This window comes from Plecotus auritus, assembly GCF_963455305.1.
Source record: "Plecotus auritus genome assembly, chromosome: 1".
NCBI classification, from domain to species: domain Eukaryota; kingdom Metazoa; phylum Chordata; class Mammalia; order Chiroptera; family Vespertilionidae; genus Plecotus; species Plecotus auritus.
In genome coordinates, this window is record NC_137770.1 from 103,076,575 (window position 1) to 103,096,136 (window position 19,562).

At 40.2% G+C, this 19,562-nt stretch overlaps 1 protein-coding gene across 2 annotated transcripts in view; it reads left to right on the top strand.

Moving 5' to 3' along the window:
* Positions 1 to 19,562, top strand: part of MPP7 (MAGUK p55 scaffold protein 7) — a 365,049-nt gene that overhangs the window by 265,226 nt on the left and 80,261 nt on the right. For both annotated transcript variants that reach the window (XM_080671637.1, XM_080671638.1), the window contains 3 exons: positions 13,049 to 13,123; positions 13,318 to 13,514; positions 13,981 to 14,045. In XM_080671637.1, coding sequence (XP_080527763.1) covers positions 13,049 to 13,123; positions 13,318 to 13,514; positions 13,981 to 14,045 — 337 coding nt within the window. The remainder of the gene's footprint in view (positions 1 to 13,048; positions 13,124 to 13,317; positions 13,515 to 13,980; positions 14,046 to 19,562) is intronic.

A 19,562-nucleotide genomic window follows, 5' to 3' on the forward strand; every position in this document is an offset into this window, starting at 1 on the left:
AACGGGCAGTCGGACATCCCTCTCACAATCCAGGACTGCTGGCTCCCAACTGCTCACCTGCCTGCCTTCCTGATTGCCCCTATCCGCTTCTGCCTGCCAGCCTGATTGATGCCTAACTGCTCCCCTGCCAGCCTGTTTGCCCCTAACTGCCCTCCCCTGCAGGCCTGGTCACCCCTAACTGCCCTCCCCTGCAGGTCTGGTCCCCCCCAACTGCCCTCCCCTGCAGGCCTGGGTCCCCCCAACTGCCCTTCCCTGCAAGCCCGGTCGCCCCCAACTTCCCTCCTCTGCTGGCCTGGTCACCCCTAACTGCCCTCCCCTGAAGGCCTGGTCCCCCCCAACTGCTCTACCCTGCAGGCCTGGGTAACCCGTAAATGCCCTCCCCTGCAGGCTTGATCGCCCCCAACTGCCCTCCCTTGCAGGCCTGGTCCCTCCCAACTCCCCTCCTCTGCTGGCCTGATTGCCCACAACTGCCCTCCCTTGCAGGCCTGTTCGCTCCCAACTTCCCTCCCCTGCTGGCCATCTTGTGGTGGCCATCTTGAGTCCACATGGGGGCAGCCATCTTTTACCATATGGGGGCAGCCATCTTGTGTGTTGGAGTGATGGTCAATTTGCATATTACTCTTTTATTAGATAGGATAGAGGCCTGGTGCACGGGTGGGGGCCAGCTGGTTTGCCCTGATGGGTGTCCCGGATCAGGGTATGGGTTCCCTTGGGGTGTGGGGCAGCGTGGGCGAGGGGCCTGTGGTGGTTTGCAGGCCGGCCACACCCCCCGGCGACCCAAGTGAAGGCCCTGGTATCTGGGATTTATTTATCTTCTATAATTGAAACTTTGTAGCCTTGAGTGGAGGCCAAGGCAGGCCAAGGCTGTGGAAGCTTGGCTTCCTCCATCACTGGGGGCAACTCAAGCCTCCTGTTCTCTCAAGCTCTGTGGCTGCCTCCATTTTTGGGGGGATTTATTTATCTTTTATAATTGAAACTTTGTAGCCTTGAGTGGAGTCCAGGGCAGGCCAGGGTGTGCGGAAAGCTTGGCTTCCTCCATTGCCGGGGAAACCCAAGCCTTCTGCTCGCTTTGTGGCCGCAGCCATCTTGGTTGGGTTAATTTGCCTACTTGCTCCTGATTGGCTGGTGGGCGTGGCTTGTGGGTGTGGTGGAGGTACAGTCAATTTGCATATTACTCTTTTATTAGATAGGATGTGGCTATGAACATAGGAGTGCAAACATTCTTTCGAACTGATGTTTAGGGATTCTTAGGATATATTCCCAGAAGTGGGATCGCTGGGTCAAAAGGCAGTTCCATTTTAATTTTGTTGAGGAAACTCCGTACTGTTTTCCAGAATGGCTGCAGCAGTCTACATTCCCACCAGCAGTGTACTAGGGTTCCCTTTCTCCACATCCTCACCAGCACTTGTTTGTTGATTTACTGATAGTAGCCATTCTGGCAGTTATATGGTGATACCTCATTGTGGTTTTAATTTGCATCTCTTTGATGATTAGTGTCATTGAACATTCTTTCATATGTCTATTGGCCATCTGAATGTCATCTTTGGAGAAGTGTCCCTTCAGGTCCTCTGCCCATTTTTTAATTGTATTATTTGTCTTCCTAGTGTTGAGTTGTATGAGTGCTTTATATATTTTGGAAATTAGGCGTTATCAGAGATGTATCATTGGCGAATATGTTCTCTCACCGTGGGTTTCCCTTTCATTTTGTTGATGGTTTCTTTTGCTGTGCAGAAGCTTTTTACTTTGATATGTATTTTTTTCTTGCCCTACGAGTTGTATTGGTGAAAATACTTCTAGTTTATTGTCTGAGATTTTCCTGCATATATCTTCTCCCAGGCTTTTTATGGTTTCACAACTTAAATTTAAGACTTTTACCTATTCTGAGTTTATTCTTGTGTATAGTGTAAGTTGGTGGTCTAGTTTCCTTTTTATTTTTTTTGAATGTACCTGTCCAATTTTCTCAAAACAATTTATTGAAGAGACTGCCTTTACTCCATTGTATTCTTTTGCCTCTTTTGTCTAGCATTACTTGACCATAAAGATATGGGTTGATTTCTGGGCCCTCTGTTCTGTTCCATTGGTCTATATGCCTATTCTTGTGCCGGTAATAGGCTGTTTTGATTGCATTGGCTTTGTAGTATGGTTTGATATCTGGTATTGTGATTCCCCCCATTTGTTCTTCTCAAGATTACTGTGACTATTGGTAGTCTTTTTTGCTTTCATATAAATTTTTGGAATATTTGTTTTAGATCTGTGAAATATGCCATTGATATTTTTTTTTTGTTTTGTTAATCCTCACCCAAGGATATTTTTTTCCATTGATTTTTAGAGAGTGGAAGGGAGGGAGGGAGGTGGAGAGAGAGAAAGGAACATCGATTGAGAGAGACACACCAAGGCGGGTGATGAAATGTGCAACCCAGCTATGTGCCCTTGAACCCGAGACCCTTTGGTGCATTGGCTGATGATTTAACCACTGAGCAACATCAGCCAGGGCACCATTCATTTTTTAATAGGGATCACTTTGAATCTATAGATTACTTTGGGTTATATAGACATTTTAATAATGTTAATTCTTCCAATCCATGAATACAGTATATGCTTCCACTTGTTTGTATCTTCCTCTATTTGTTTTGCAATCTCCTAGTGTTCTGACTACACGTCTTTTACCTCCATTAAGTTTATTCCTAGATATCTTTTTCTTTTCTTGCAAAGTAAATAGGATTGTATTTTTAGTTTCTCTTTCTGAGAGTTTATTGCTGGTGTATAAAAATGCCATCAATTTCTGCATGTTAATTTTCTATCATATTAATTTGCCAAATTCATTTATTAAATCTATCAATTTTTGGTGGAGTCTTCAGGGTTTTCTAATACAATTTCATGTCATGTGGAATAATACAGTTTAACTTCCTCCTTTCCAAATTGGGTGCCTTTTATTTTTTTGTCTGGTCACTGTGGCTAGCACTTCCAGTACTATGTTGAATAAGAGTAGTGAAAGTGAACATCCTGTCTTATTCCTGATCTTAAAGGAAACACTTTTAGTTTTTGCGATTGAGTATGATGTTGGCTATAAGTTTGTCATACATGGCCATTGTTACATTGATGTATGATCCCTCTATTCCCACTTTGCTGAGAGTTTTTTAATCAAAATTGGGTCCTGGATTCTGTCAAATGCTTTTTCTGTGTCTTTTTATATGATTATATAATTTTTATACTTCATTTTGTTTATGTGATGTATCGCGTTTATTGATTTGCGACGATTATACCAGCCTTGCATCCCCCGAATAAATCCCACTTGGCCATGCTGTATGATCTTTTTAATTTATTGCTGGATCTGATTTGCTAATATTTGTTGAGGATTTTATCATCTTTGTTCATCAAGGATATTGGCCTGTAATATATTCTTTCTGTGTATTGTCTTTATCTGGTTTTGGAATTAGGATAATGCTAGCCTCGTTAAAATAGTGTGGCCTGAGCCAGTTTTGCCCAGTGTTTGGAGCATTGACCCAAGGACTGAAAGGTCACAGATTCGATTCTGGTCAAGGGCATGTACCTCTGTTGCAGGCTCTATCACTGGCCCGGGTCAGCATGCTTGTGGGAGGCAACCAATCAATGTGTCTCTCTCACATGGATGTTTCTCTCTGTCTCTATCCTGCCCTTCCACTCTTTCTAAAACTCAATGGGAAAAATATCCTTAGGTGAGGATTAACAGGAACAACAAAAAAAGAATGTGGATGTCTTCCCTCCTCTTGAATTTTTTGGAGTAGTTTGAGGAGGATAGGTGTTAGTTCTTCTTTGAATGTTTCATAAAACTCACCTGTGAAGCCTTCTAGCCCAGCACATTTGTTTTCTGGGAGTTTTTTTAAATTACCGCTTCAATTTCATTAGGTGTTATCGGCCTATTAAGGTGTTCTGATTCTTCTTGATTGAGTTTTTGTGTGTTTCTAGGAATTTTTCCATTTTGCCTAGTTTGTCCAATTTGTTGACATATAGTTGTTCATAGTATTTTCTTACAATCCTTTGTATTTCTGTGATGTCAGTTGTTACTTTACCTCTTTCAATTATGGATTTTACTTGGGCCCTCTGTCTTTGGTTCTTGATGAGTCTGGCTAAAGGTTCATCAATCTTGTTTATTTTTTCCAAGATCCAGTTCTTGCTTTCATTGATCTTTAGTATAGTTTCTTTTTTATTCTCTATGATATTTATTTCCAGTCTGATGTTTATTATTGCCTTCCTTCTACTTACTCTGGGATTTTCTTGTTGTTCTCTTTCTAGTTCTTTTAGTTGTAGGGTTAGATAGTTCCTTAGAGACTTTTCTTGTTTCTTGAAGTAGGCCTGTGATGCTATGTACTTCTGTCTCAGGACTGCTTTTACTGTCCCATAGATTTTGGGTTGTTGTCTATTCATTTTCATTTGTTTCCAGGAAGTTTTTTATTTCTTCTTGGATCTTATTGGTAATGCATTCATTGTTAAATAATATGCTATTTAGCCTCCATGTGTTTGAATGTTTTTGAGTATTTTTATTTAGTTGATTTCTATTTTTTTGCCATTATGATCTGAAAAGATGATTGATACAATGTTCTTGAACTTATAGAGAGTTATTTTGTGTTCTAACATGTGGTCTATATTTGAGAGTGTCCCATGTACACTTGAGATGAATGTATATTCTGAAGCTTTGGCATGAAATGTTCTGTAAATATCAATTAAATTATCTGATCTAGTGTGTCACTTAAGGTTGCAGTTTCATTTTTTATTTTTTTTGGGAGGGCGGGGGGAAAGATCTATCCAGTGATGTTGGTGGGGTGTTAAAGTCACCTACAATGACTGTATAGCTGTCAATCTTTCACTTAAAGTTCTCCAAGAGTGTTTTTTAAAATACATATTTATGTGGTCCTATTTGGGCGCATACATGTTTATCAGGGTTATATCCTCTTGTTGGATTGATCCTTTAGTATTATGTAGTGACCTTTTTAATTTTTGTTAAATCTTTATTGTTAAGATTATTACAGTTGTTCCTCTTTTTTCTCCCCATAGCTCCCCTCCACCCAGTTCCCACTCTCCCCATGCCCTTACCACCCCCACTGTCCTCATCCATACATGTATGATTTTTGTCCAGTCTCTTCCCACACCCCCCACACCTCTTTCCCCCCGAGGATTGTCAGTCCACTCCCTTTCTATGCCCCTGATTCTATTATATTCCTAGTTTATTCTGTTCATCAGATTTTTTTCACTTGATTTTTAGATTCACTTGTTGATAGATATGCATTTGTTGTTCATAATTTTTATCTTTACCATTTTCTTCTTCTTCCTCTTCTTAAAGAATACCTTTCAGCATTTCATATAATACTGTTTTGGTGGTGATGAACTCCTACTGGTTTGGTGGTGATGAACTCCTTTAGCTTTTTCTTATCTGTGAAGCTCTTTATCTGCCCTTCAATTCTGAATGATAGCTTTGCAGGTTAGAGTAGTCTTGGTTGTAGGTTCTTGCTATTCATCACTTTGAATATTTCTTGCCACTCCCTTCTGGCCTACATAGTTTCTGTTGAGAAATCAGCTGACAATTGTATGGGTGCCCCCTTATAGGTAACTAACTGTTTTTCTCTTGCTGCTTTTAATATTTTCTCTTTGTCTTTTTCTCTTGGCATTTTAATTATGATGTGTCTTGGTGTGGTCCTCTTTGGATTCCTTTTGTTTGGGGTTCTCTGTGCTTCCTGGACTTGTAAGTCTATTTCTTTCACCAGGTGGGGTAAGTTTTCTGTCATTATTTCTTCAAATAGGTTTTTAGTATCTTGCTCTCTCTCTTCTTCTGGCACCCCCATAATTTGGATGTTAGTATGCTTGAAGTTGTCCCAGAGGCTCCTTACACTATCTTCATATTTTTGGATTCTTTTTTCTTTTCCAATTGGGTGTTTTTTGCTTCTTTGTATTTCAAATCTTTGACTTGATTCTTGGGATCCTCTAGTCTGCTGTTGGATCTCTGTATATTATTCTTTATTTCAGTCAGTGTATGCTTAGTTTCTAGTTGGTCCTTTTTCATATCCTCAAGGGTCTCACTAAATTTATCGGCAGTTTCTAGAAGATTCTTGAAAAACCTTATAACCATGGTTTTAAACTCTATATCCAGTCATTTGCTTTCCTCCATTTCTGTCATTTGTGACCTGTTTCTTTGTCTCCGAATTTTGGCTGCTTCCCTGTGTTGATAGAGTGGCTTTGTGTGCTAGGTGTCCTATAGGGCCCAGAGGCTCAGCCTCCCCAGTTACCTGAGGTGGACACTCTTGGTGCATCCCTTTGTGGGCTGTGTGCACAGTCTTGTTGTAGTTAAGCCTTGATTGTTGTTGGTGTCACTGGGAGGAATTGACCTCCAGGCCAACTGGCTATGAGGATCAGCTGTGTCTAAGCTGGGAGAACTTCTGTGCTGGAGACACCCTTATGAGGCAAGACTTGCTTCAGTGGGGCTTTGGTGCTCACTGAGTCTTCCCCTTGAGTATGTCCCTTATAGATCTAAGGAGTTGTAATCTTGATGGTCCCACTCTGACCAGTGGGTACACTGGCTCTTGGATCTCCAAGGAGGTGCAAATTTAGCCTCTGCCTGAGGCCACCCAGCAGGAGCTACAGAGAGACCTGCAGATTCCTCTTCTTTGTTTGGGTTTTGGAGGTGCCCAGATGAGGCCCAGCTGTGAAGCAATGGAAGCTGCTGTGGGGCCTTGTGCCTTCTTTTGGATGTTCTGGGTCTCCCTGACTCAGCTGCAGTTTGTTAGGTAAGTTTAGATTTCAAAGAACCAGGCCATTCATATGCAAAAGCCTCTGCGCACAGCTGGGGTGGGGCAGAGTCTCAGGGCGTAGCAAACAGCAATGGCTTCCCATCAGCCCTGCCCTAAGAGGCCCCCGGGTCTCAGTGTCCCTTGGTAATTGCTGCAAGCACCTCTGAGAGAAAGCTGCCCTTGAGTTTCACCCACTGCCAGACAGTCTAGTTTCTCCCTGTATGAGTCTGGGTCCCCAGAGTCTCGCCTGGAACTGGAGTTCAGAGCAGTCGGGAGCTTGTGTCTCCCTGCGAATTGAAAAGGACAGCCGCATACTCATTTGCCAGCCCTTTCTGTGTGCACACCTCCGTACCTCTGCACTTTGCTTCCGCAGCTCCTCTGAATCTCAGTGTGCTTTTCTATTCCCTTCTAGTTGTAGAATTTCCACTTAGCCAGCCTTCCGGTGGTTCTGGATTATATCCGTTTTGTCTTTTAGTTGTAGTTTTGAAGTGGTTGTGTGCGGCAGCAATTTCAGGTGTTTACCTATGCCGCCATCTTGGTTTCTCCTGTAGTGACCTTTTTTGTCTCTTGCTATGGCCTTTGCTTTGAAGTCTATTTTGTCAGGTATAGTATTTCTACCCTTCCTTTTTTTTTCATTTCCATTTGCATCGAAAAATTTTTTCCATTTTTTACTTTCATTCTGTGTGAGTCTTTTGTTCTGAGGTGGGTCTCTTGTAGGCAGCATATATATAGGTCACGTTTTCTTATCCATTCTTATCCCTATGTCTTTTGATTGGAGCATTTAATCCATTTACATTTAAGGTTATTATTGATAGGTACTTATTTATTGCTGTTTTTATTCTTTATGTATACATTTCTCTCTCTATAAATTTCTTCTTCTTCTTCTTACAGCAGTCCCTTTAACACTTCTTGTATGCGGGTTTTGTGGTAATAAACTCCTTTAGCCTTTTTGTTTGTTTGTTTGTTTGTGGAGCTCTTTTATTTCACCTTCAATTTGAATGATAGCCTTCCTAGAGAGAGCAGTCTTGATTTCAGATCCTTGCTTTTTATTAATTTGAATACTTCATGCCATTCCCTCTTGGCCTATAGTGTTTCTGTTGAGAAATCAGCTGACTTCCTTATGGGATCTCCCTTGTAGGTAACTTACTCTCTCTTGCTGCCCTTAAGATTCTCTCTTTGTCTTTTATGTTTGCCATTTTTAACTATGATGTGTCTTTCAGTGCATTTTAATTGGGACCTGTGCGCTCCCTGAACTTGGGTGACATTTTCCTTCACCAGATATGGCAGTTTTCTGTCCATAATTCTTCAAACAGATACTCTGTCCCCCACTCCATTTTTTCTCCTCTGATACCCCTATGTAGATCTTGTTACATTTCATGTTGTCCTAAAGTTCTCTTAGACTATCCTCCTGCTTTTTAATTATTTTTTTTTTTTCTGCTCTGATTGAATGATTCTATCTTGTCTTTTAATTCACTGATTTGGTCCTCTGCTTTGTTCATCCTACTTGTTTTTCGTCCCAGTGTATCCTTTTTATATATATACTAGAGGCCCAGTGCACGAAATTTGTGCATGGGGGGGTGTGTCCCTCAGCCCATCCTGCACCGTCTCCAATCTGGAACCCCTCGAAGGATGTCCAACAGCCTGTTTAGGCCCGATCCCTCTCATAATCCAGGATTGCTGGCTCCCAACCACTTGCCTGCCTGCCTGCCTGCCTGATTGCCCCTAACCACGTCTGCCTGTCAGCCTGATCACCCCCTAACCACTCCCCTGCCAGCCTGATCAATGCTTAACTGCTCCCCTGCCAGCCGATTGCCCCTAACTGCCCTCCCCTGCCAGCCTGGTTGCCCCAAACTGCCCTCCCCTGCTGGCCCGGTCACTCCTAACTACCCTCCCTTGCCAGCCTGGTTGCCCCTAACTGCCCTCCCCTCTTGGCCTGATTGCCCCTAACTGCCCACCCCTGCCACCCTGGTCACCCCTAACTGCCCTCTCCTGCCGGCCTGGTCACCACCAACTGCCTTCCCCTGCTGGCCTCATTACCCCCAACTGCCCTCACCTGCAGGCCTGGCTGCCCCCAACTGCCCTCCCATGAAGGCCTGGTTGCCCCCAACTGCCCTCCCCTACAGGCCTGATCACCCCCAACTGCCCTCCACTGCAGGCCTTCATCCCCCTCAACCACCCTCCCCTGTTGGCCTGGTCCCCTCCAACTGCCTCCCCCGCCAGCCTGTTTGCTCCCAACTGCCTTCCCCTGCAGGCCTGGGTCCCCCCCATCTGTCCTTCCCTGCAGTCTGGTTACTCCTAATTGCCCTCCCTTGCAAGCCTGATCGCCCCCAACTGCCCTCCCCAGCTGGCCATCTTGTGGCAGCCATCTTTTGTCCACATGGGGGCGGCCATCTTGTGTTTTGGAGTGATGGTCAATTTGCATATTACCTCTTTATTATATAGGATTTTTATTGATTTCAGAGAGGAAGGAAGAGGGAGAGAGAGATATAAACATCAATGATGAGAGAGAATCATTTATTGGCTGTTCCCTGCACATGCATGTGTCCTGACCAGGAATTGAACTGTGACCTCCTGGTTCATGGGTTGATGCTTAATCACTAAGTCATGCTGGCCAGGCCTTTCAGTGTGTGCTTCATGTCAGATAAGGTATTCTTTATTTTCAACTGGTTATTGTTCATGGTTTCTATATCCTTTTTCATGCTTTTGAGCATCTTTATAACCATCACTTTGAAACCTGTTTCTGATACATTGCTTACCTCAATTTCATTTAGCCCTTTTTCTGGAGATTCCTCCTGTTTTCCATTTGGGGTCTGATTATTTGTCTTTCCATTGTGGCTATCTCTTGTGTTTGTTTCTATGTGTTGGGCTCAGTGGCACAACTGTTAACTCTTTAGGCTGGGTGTGTATAAAGATAAACCTTGATCACCATATATGAGATTCTGTAGGGCCTACCTCCCTAGGCATGGTTGTTCCCAGCAAGGTCTGGAGTCTGTTGGGATCCCCACTCTGGTGTGCCATTTATGTGTGTAGTTTGGTTGAACTCTGGTGTAGACTGAAGCCCACCACTTATTGTGTTGGTTCTGGGTCCTTTTGGGTTGGTGTCAGACTTTGTGTGTAACTGGCCCTGGGCTACCACTCTGTTTACTGTTTGTGTCTGTGTCTACTAGACCTGTGCATGTGTGGGAGGGTCTAATCTGTGCATATGGGGTTGGCTTCTTCCAGCTTAGGCTGGGGGCAAATCTGTGGTCAGACTGAGTTTCCTATACCTTCCCCCTGAGGTTGCCAGGCCTTCCTCCAGTGCTTTCCGGAGAGGGTCATAGGATAGACCCAGGCTAGCCTAGCTCAGGCTAGTGGGCCCCTTGTTTGGGGATTATGCATTCAGGCACTCAGTGAAAGGAAATCAGTCCCTGCTTCAAAGCCAAACTCTTCAGGCTCTGCCAGAGTATCTATCTCTAGTTCCCCGTAAGGTGGCTTGCTGCAGGTTCATGTTGGGTCTAGCCTGCAGTTTCCTCTGCAAGAGCAGGTTCAGCCTCCCTGAGCTCAGGGGCATTGATCAAGAGTCTCCTATTGAGGTTGTTGCCAGCCCAGCCCACAGGAGGGGGCTAAGCACTTCCTCCCTGTCCTAGACAATAACCTTCAAGGGTCTCACTCTTTGAATGGCCCGCTCTGAGCCACTCTCCTGTCCCCACAGAACTGCACCCAGCAGGGTTATCTGGGACTTTACAGGGCTGAACCAAACAGTCTCCTTTTGGGTGTGGTTCCCATAGCCTGCAGGAAGGGGTGACAGGCACTACCTCTCTTTCTCGGGGCTATGCCTTGGAATTCACAGGAAGCTCCGATCTGCCTCACCACAATGAAGTCACAGAGTTCATCACTCATCTATCTGTGTCCCTGACAGAAGTCTCCCTGCAGACACCATCCAAAAATCCCAGCTCTATACAGCACTGGTCCTCCTGTACTACCCAACCAAGAAGGAGGGTACGGAAAATCAGCCCTGTGCAGGATTCCTATCTCTCCATGTGGCTGGTCTCAACAAAAGGGGGATCTAAATTCCCAGCTCTGCTCCTCTGCCCGGGGTCCGAACCCCGCAGTTCAGGTCAAGAATCCCAGACCGGTGCTGCTCCCAGGCTGTGTGGCCAAACCAGCAGGATGGGGAAGTCTGGGTGGCTCCATATATGGGGGGAGGAGCTCTGACCTTGCACTCAGGTGGGAAAGACTATTCCTTTTATTTCAAGCTACACAGTTTGTCACTGACTGGGGTTCTGCCCAATGCCTTTCTAAAGTAGAGAGTCCTTCAAAGTCACTATTGGTTGTAGCCCCCAGATTCCTCTGCTGGAGCCCAAGACAGCTGTGCAACCTCTCCAGTGATCAGAGTCTGGAGTGAACTTCACAGGCTGGGGCTGCTTGCAATAGGAGTGCTTCTTCACTGAGACCATGTGACCCAGGCAAACAAAATCTCCCTGATTCTCTCTACCTGATGCTATGTGGGCTCTTCTACTCATCTCTGTTGCTCTTGGTTGGGGATCCCTACATGGGAATCCCAGGGGGAGGGAACTTTGCAGCCAGGATATCCCTCTGGCCTCTTAGCTGCTGCACCTGCTAGAGGGGGCTTTCCCTTTCTGCATCTCTGTTCCTCTTACAAGTCTCTACGTGGCTTCTTCAGTTTTCCTTAAATATTATATTTTAGATCATTTATATTTCAATTGCTCGGTAGTTTAGCTGTAACTGCATGCAGCCTCCAGCTACTCTGTAGTTGTTTCTAACCTAAATTTGCATACCCTTTAATCAAGAAATGCAGTTTTTGGAAATTAATCCCAAGGATCTAATTTGGCAAATATCCATAAACAAGATAGTTTTAAAAATATTTAGAAACTATTAAGAAGGTTTCATTGATTGATTAATCATTCCATCTACATGATGGGTCACTGTGAAACAATCACAATGACTGGTAGACCTATTTTACCTAATAATAATGATAATACTAATAATAGCATATACTGATTGAGCCCTAAATGGCATTATTCTAAGGGATTTACATACATTAAAATACACCCCCCCCCAACACACACACACACACACACACACACACAAACTAGAAGAATGGGAAGGGACTATAGAGAAAACTTTTGCTTTCTCTCTACCTATGCAATTCAGTATCATATGAATTCTTAATAAGATTTGTGAATTACTTTTATGATAATCAGTAACAATGATATCGTTTTGAAGTCACTCTTTTATAAAATTATAATATATACTATTAAACCCCATTTTACTCGAGACTCTGCTGTATTGGAGCTCCTCCTAGGCTTGCAAAAGCTGATTCTATGCAACTTTTCCCAGCATGGCTATCAGTGACTTCACACTGGTAAATTGAAATTGGCTATGGTAGGATTATTTATACCATGAAAATTGGCAAACAAAACAAATCAGGGCCTTTTTTATAAAACACAGTTCTGTTTTACCAGCACACCATTGATAGTGAGCCTCAGAGAGATCTAACCATTTTTCCCTTTCTCTCTCCTTCCCTGCCTCCTTCCTCCCTGTCTCTCCCTGTCTTCCTCTTTTCTTCCCTTCCTCAGAACTCTTAGATATGTTTTAGATATTTACTGCTTTTATAGAGTTTACTGTTAGCAGAGATAACAGATATTAAGCAATTGTATAAATAATTATTTAGATATGATAAATGCTAATAGGGAAAGAAATAAATAGAAAATGACATGAGAGTTTATTAAAGGGAGATCTACTCTTGTCTGAGTTAGCAAAGACTTTTGGGTATTGTTGCTTGTTTAATTAAATTTGAATAGTTAGTCAATCTTTTCATCTTTTAATTAATCTATTATTTGGTATTTTACTCACTAACCAGAATAGAGATAAATGTTCTTTATTATTTTTTCTGGATGATGATACATTTTGTATATGTGGATGCTGATACTTAAATGGAATAGTCTGATCCTTGCACATTATCTGTTCTCCACATTTATTGTTGTCTGTAGAAGGCACTATGCATAAGTAACTCGACATGGATAGTAATATAGTCATCGGCATTTTAAAAGTGCACAAGGAGGTAAAAGTGGGTTTAGTGGTTGATGTTTTTTAAATTATTTGACAAACTTTAGTGCTTTCTCATGTTACAGGAATTTATACAAAAATACTTTTCTCAGTTTGATCTATCTAAGAATAGAAATCCCAAGCTCGTAAATTTTCAGATGCATTTAGTTTTCTAGCTGTTTTTTCTTCCCTCTCCTTGGCTCTAGAAGTTTTTTTTTATAATTCTTTTCTCTGATTATCAGGCTCAGTCTCAGGGAGCAATAACATTTAAGATCATACCCAGCATCAAAGAGGAGACACCATCTAAAGAAGGCAAGGTAATTATTACTTTAAAATCTTTCCTGTGGAGGGTGAGGGGGCTAATGTGTTTTTCATCTAATACATATCTCCTTTGTCATGACAAGTTTATTTTAATATTCTTTTTAAAAATTGTTCTTAAATTAGAGTTAGAAGAATATTGGCCATTTGATATTTTTTGTATTTATTCATTTTAAATAAAACTTTCTTCCAGATGTTTATCAAAGCCCTCTTTGACTATGACCCTAATGAGGATAAAGCAATTCCATGTAAGGAAGCTGGGCTTTCTTTCAAAAAGGGAGATATTCTTCAGATTATGAGCCAAGATGATGCAATGTGGTGGCAAGCGAAGCATGAAGGTGATGCCAATCCCAGGGCAGGCTTGATTCCTTCGAAGCACTTCCAGGAAAGGTGAGCTACTAGCACGTAATGACGGCCTTTCTTCAACTGACCTTTTGTTCTCTGCAAAATATCACTCAAGCATAGTTGTGATAAAATAAGCACTAAAATCTTGCCTTAGAGTCCTTTATCCCTCAGGTTTGGATTTCTGTTTTGTCTGAGTATGAATAATGACCAAAAATAATATGACAGTACCAGATCATATTTGGTTTTTGTTATGAAGCAAATGGAAAATCACACATTAATATCTGAAACTTATTGATGTGAAAAATGGCAAAAATAAGAGTGATTTTGGAGTGGGGATAATTTATAAAAATTTGAAGTTAGAGAATTCAGTTCTTAATTTGAATAGATTGCATTGTGTTCATTTCCCCCTAACTTTCCAGCTCTTTCTTAAGACTTTTAATATTTTGGTGTTATATTAACCTTGGATCTGTACTGAAAATTGATAGGCATATTGACCTTTTTTTCCTCCCAGGAGATTGGCTCTGAGACGACCAGAAATAATAGTTCAGCCCCTGAAAGTTTCCAACAGGAAATCATGTAAGTTTGTTAATAAGAATGCAGACTAACCAAACCTTGGTGTTTATTTTTGACTATTAAAGCAGGTATTTGTGGTAGAATGACAGATCATATTACCTTCTGATAGTTTTTGGATCATTTTAAATAGATTAAAGTGAATCTTTTGAAGAAAGGGGTGTTAGGATTAATTTGTAATAAATCCATGGCTCTTTAAGAAAAGGACTAATAACTACAGCTCTTTTTGAATTCTGGATTTAGGTATTTTATTTCTCCAAAGCCAGGAGGTTTGGGTAAGATATTTCTTGGTAAAGATTAAGGGGAAAAATTCAACACATTCTTGGACACAAAAGCAGTTGTGCCTAAGAACAATTAATTGTTCTTCCTCTTAGTTACCCAGAAATCATAGTAACTCTGATCTTTTACTTGTCTGTTTGGAATTATTACCAGACTAGATTAAAATAAAATAAGAGTAAGAAAAAAAAATGACATAAGATAACTGAAAAATATAGTGTAGATTTAGGTGCCTTTTTTTTTTTCAGCCCACCTTTCTCTCACTTCCTTTTACTTCCCATCCCTCAAGTCCCCCATCCCATAAATTTCCTACTTCATCTCTTCTAAATGTTTAAGCTATTTTAAGAGTTAAAAAAAATCCCTTTGTTTTCAGCATGGAAATTGTACATTAAAAGGCAAAATGAAAAAATAAATGGTCCTGGAATTTTACACCAACATCTGTTTTTAGTATTGTTGCATTTTTCACATCTCCTGTTATTTCTGTCAGTTTGTAGAAGCTTATAGCCCAGGAATTACATCATTAGAGAGCCAAACTACAGTCAGTATAAATCTCCCAAGCAAGCAAATACTTCAAGTGCAGCACTGATTCAAAAGCCTGCTTGTTCTTGCTCCGCTTAGTCTGGGCAGAAAGGAAAAAAAAAACAAAACTTGTTGTAGAATGTCACATGTATTGTGACATCAGAAACTTAAAGTTGAACTAGAACAATGCATTATTTTAAAGTGTGATGAATTTTCACTGACAGCTCACCCAGTTGAAAGGACCTTTGAGACATCCATCTCACTTGCTCTACGAGAAGTTTAAATATGGGGTTTGCACATTTCTAATATATCTGGTGCATATGGGATAAAATATGTATAACTTAAAAATGAAATTAATGTGATTCTCTTTGAATCTAAATCCATACTCAAATTAGTATAATTTGATATAATTACAAATTTTCATTTACTTAAAAATGTTGATAAATATTTCTTTAAAGAACTATGTAAGTTGAATAGGTTGTCTTTATAATACATTTGCCAAACTGGTTTCAGTATAGATGTGCACAAATGTGAACTGGGGGGTGTGAGTGTATGTTTAAGCAATAATTGTAATGGAGGCTTTTTCTGTGTTAATTTGTGTAATTTTTTATGTTACTACTTCAATATTTGAATTTGAGAAATATTTATTTGAGGATTTATTTTTACTGAAATGTCCTCATTTGGATGTTTCAGTATTTCTCTCTCTTTTTTTTTTTTTTTTGCCTCTTTAGTATTATTTAAAAATATTTACTGATCCTCCTTTCACCCTTTCTTCCTTATGTTTTTTTCTTTTCTTTCTCTTTACCTCTTTTCTATTTTTATTTTTCACTAAATTCTGATTCACTGAGAAATGCATTGTTTGTTCTCATTAATGGATATTATTTATTTTGAATAGAAATAAATCTGGTCAATATTATCTCAGTTAAATCACGAGTGTATAATATATGTGGCCATGTTCAGAGATAGTATATTTTTATGAAAACTAAGTAGAAAGCTAATAACTTTATTCTAAAATAATTAAAATTCAATTTTTATGAGCATTTTTAGTTATTAATAGATATTGCCAAATTGCCCTCAGTGAGATTGTACTAGGTAACAATACCATCCACAATGTGTGACCATCATTAATTCATTCATTCATTCATTCAAATGGCTTGCCATTGGCCAGGTGGGGCAGAGGGTACGTGATGAGTCCCTCTGCAACTCCCAGGGCCTTACGATCTTAGCATCTTCATTGTTTCTTTTCTTTCCTGTCTCATCTTCTTTAGCATGAATAAATTCTTTAGCATGAAGAAATACAGTGTTTCAGAACAGTGTCTGATATAATTCACATAAAATCCACTGTTTTAAAGCATACCACTAGCGGTTTTCAGTATACTTACAAGCTTCTGCAACCATCACTATTATTTAGTTCCAGAACATTTTCACCGCCCCCAAAAGTAACCCCATTAGCAGTCACTTCCCATGATTTCTTGCCTCTAGCCCATGGCAAACATTAATCTATTTTCTGCCTCTATGAATTTGCCTATTCTGGACATTTCATATAGATGGCATCATATAACATATGACCTTTTATAACTGACTTTTTTCATTTAGCGTAATGTGTCCAAGGTTCATTCATATTGTAGCATGGGTCAGTACTTAATTTCTTTTTATCGCTGAATGATATTCCAGTGTATGGCTGTAACACACTTAGTTTAAGCATTCATCAGTTGATGGGCATTTGGGTTGTTTGCACCTTTTGGCTATTAGGAACAATGCTGCTATGAACATTAATATATGACTTTTTTGTGAGGACACATGCTTTAATTTCTCACGGGAACATACCTACAATGCCCTACCAAAGTTACACATGGTAACTGTACGTTTAACTTTTTGAGAAATTGCCAAACTGTTTTCCATAGCAACTGCACCATGTTACATTTCATCAGCAATGTATGAGGAGTTTCAACTTCTTCACATCCCTGTCAACACTTGTTATTGTCTTTTTTATTACTGCCATCAGCGTGGGTGTGAAGTGGGATCTTACTGTGTGTTTTTTTTTACTTTATTTTTATTGTTGACACTATTGCAGATGTCCCTATTTTGCCCACCTCCACCCAGCCCTCTCCCCCTTCCCTCTGGCCATCACCACACTGTTGTCTATGTCTCTGGGTTATATATATGTGTTCTTTGGCTAATCTGCATTTGAAATTTTTGTTGTTGTTGTATGAGAAACCCTTAAACTCAAAAGTTATGCAATACTCATGGTACTGGTTCTGAACATTTTAAAAGGCATTTAAAAGCACGTTGTTTTGTAACCTGTGTATTTGATAGTGACATAACTAAATTTTGTAAAGGCCATCTGACTCAACACTTCCCAGACTTCAACATTTAGCACTTAAATATTTGGAATAGGACATTCATGTCATCATGCCCTGGGTTAAATTATAGAATAAGGCTGTGAATAAAATCAAAGATGATATAAAATCTTCTATTTTTATGACTCTAAATAATAATTCATGAAATAGGCTTTAAGAAAAGTGTACAATTTAATGCAAAATGTCTAAAAGAATAATTTTGTCATGTTGGTGTTTACACTTTTCTGAAAAAAATATTCATGTTGATAAAAATTTTCTAAGTGCACTTAAAACCTAGGAAGATATTGTTAGGCATTGAATTTAGAATAATGACTTCAGTCAGGTAATAGTATATATCAAATTGGACAGTTAACACTTCACAAAGTGGTTGCTTGTATTACTATGATTTTACTCTTTATTTGATTTCACAGTGTATCGTTGTAACTAAAGTTTGGATGGAGAAAAAGTTCATAGACAAGGGCTCTGGAACAATAGGGGTTCAGTTGATGTCAACAAAGAAGTGAAAAAGGACTAGAGAATCCTAGTCCTAGTATTTTTTCATTTATATTTGTTCTGGAGTGCTGAATCCTGGCTCCACGATAAAGAAAATTTATAGTACTTAACTTTCTTTTTTAGTTATCAAGATACAAATATCTGAAAATTTCTAACACTGATGATTGCATATCATGTGGGTAAAAAAGATCTTTAACCGCAGCCAAAATGTGTCCATTCAAACAGGGTATAGCCAAGTTCATTCAAAGACAAGCATTTTGTGGATTAAAGATCACAATTTACCAACAACTGAATTTAAACAATGACTAAACAAATGAGTTCACTCTATGTGGTACCAATAACCTGGAAGGCCAAGTATTTGCAAATAATACATATAACATTACTCTACAGGTTGTTAATACAACTTTCAAGTTGAATAAGCTCCTTCCTCCTAGCATCTTAAATGTTTATTTAGTGTGTTCACCCATAAATCTAATTCATAAATTAAAAATTAACAAATGAGTAGATGGCTTATGTTCTTATATTAAATTTTTATGTCTAAAACATTGTCAAATATTTTCTTAATATTGGTAGGATTTTGTGTAGCAGAAACATACGGGGTTTTAGAAAACAGTAAAAGTATTTTTTTCCCCTAATACTAATTGATACTCTTTGGAGATGCCAACATTTAGTTTGTGTGGCAAGAGGTGCAGATGAACTGAGCTGTTAATTGCATGTCTGATTACTTAATGTCATGAGATGATTGAGGTGAAGGCCTTTCTAATTTTATTGCTCACTTTTTATCTCAGCAAACTGCGTTCTTACATATGTGAATATGTTGCTTGTAAAGCACTACCAGGGGATGTGCTTTTAGCTTCTCCATATGAAGGATTCTAGGTCATACTGTCTCTTGCCTTTTGTCTGGGGACCCGTACCATGCAGGTTAAGAATTGATGGAGGTTAGGGGTCTGGTTAGTGGTCATGATTATTGCAGACTTGAAGGGAAGATTGCAGTGCAGGGAGATAAGGGAGTATAAGAAAGCCATATCTAGGGTGGGGGGTTAACTTTGCCCCTGTCACACCTACCTAAGACACCATTTCCCTACTTGTCCAGGATATTAGACATGTCTCCTTCAGAGTAACCGTTTATGTCGCAGCTTGGGAAAGCTCTCCTGCCCTGTCTTGCAGAGCTCATCAACTATTTTTCATGAGAGCTTTTCCATTCTCTGATGACAGCAAAATTGTTCTTTGTGACCTGTTGGCCTTTCTTTGCCTTTTATAATTTTTCCCCTTCTGCTCTTCAGTGCTTGAAGATGTAGAGAGTGGGTTCCTGATGAGGCTGGGGAGAGGAGCTGGACCAGCCCCGCCCTCCTGTCAGGAGAAACGTGGGAGGTTGAAGCTGCCTGGTTGGGGGGCAAGAGGCTGGCATGGTGGGAGGCAGTGGGCATAGACAGAAAACTTAAATGTATTTCCCTTGATTTCTCCCCCATCTTGTATTTTCTAGCTTGAGTTTAAGAAATTAAAAAGTGATTTTGATGTGGTAGTATCGCATAGTGATTGAAACTCAAGTCTGGAGCCAGACTGCATGGGTCCAAATCCCAGTTTTGCCACTTCTGAGACCTTCATTTCTCTATATCTCTGATTCAGTAAAATGGGGGAAATAGTATTTGCCTCATAGAGTTGTTGGAGTATTAAATAAGTGTATGCATGTAATGTATACAGAAAAGTGCTTTACCGTAGTAAGAATCATACCAGCATCCCAACTCTCTTCCAAGATCAACCTTTTATGTAGTTTTCCTCTTTGTTCAAATCAGTAAGTATAAGGAAATGTTCATTTGCTTTTCCTACTGGATATCTGGTATTGTCCAAAGATACTTTGTATTGGAGTTACGCATGT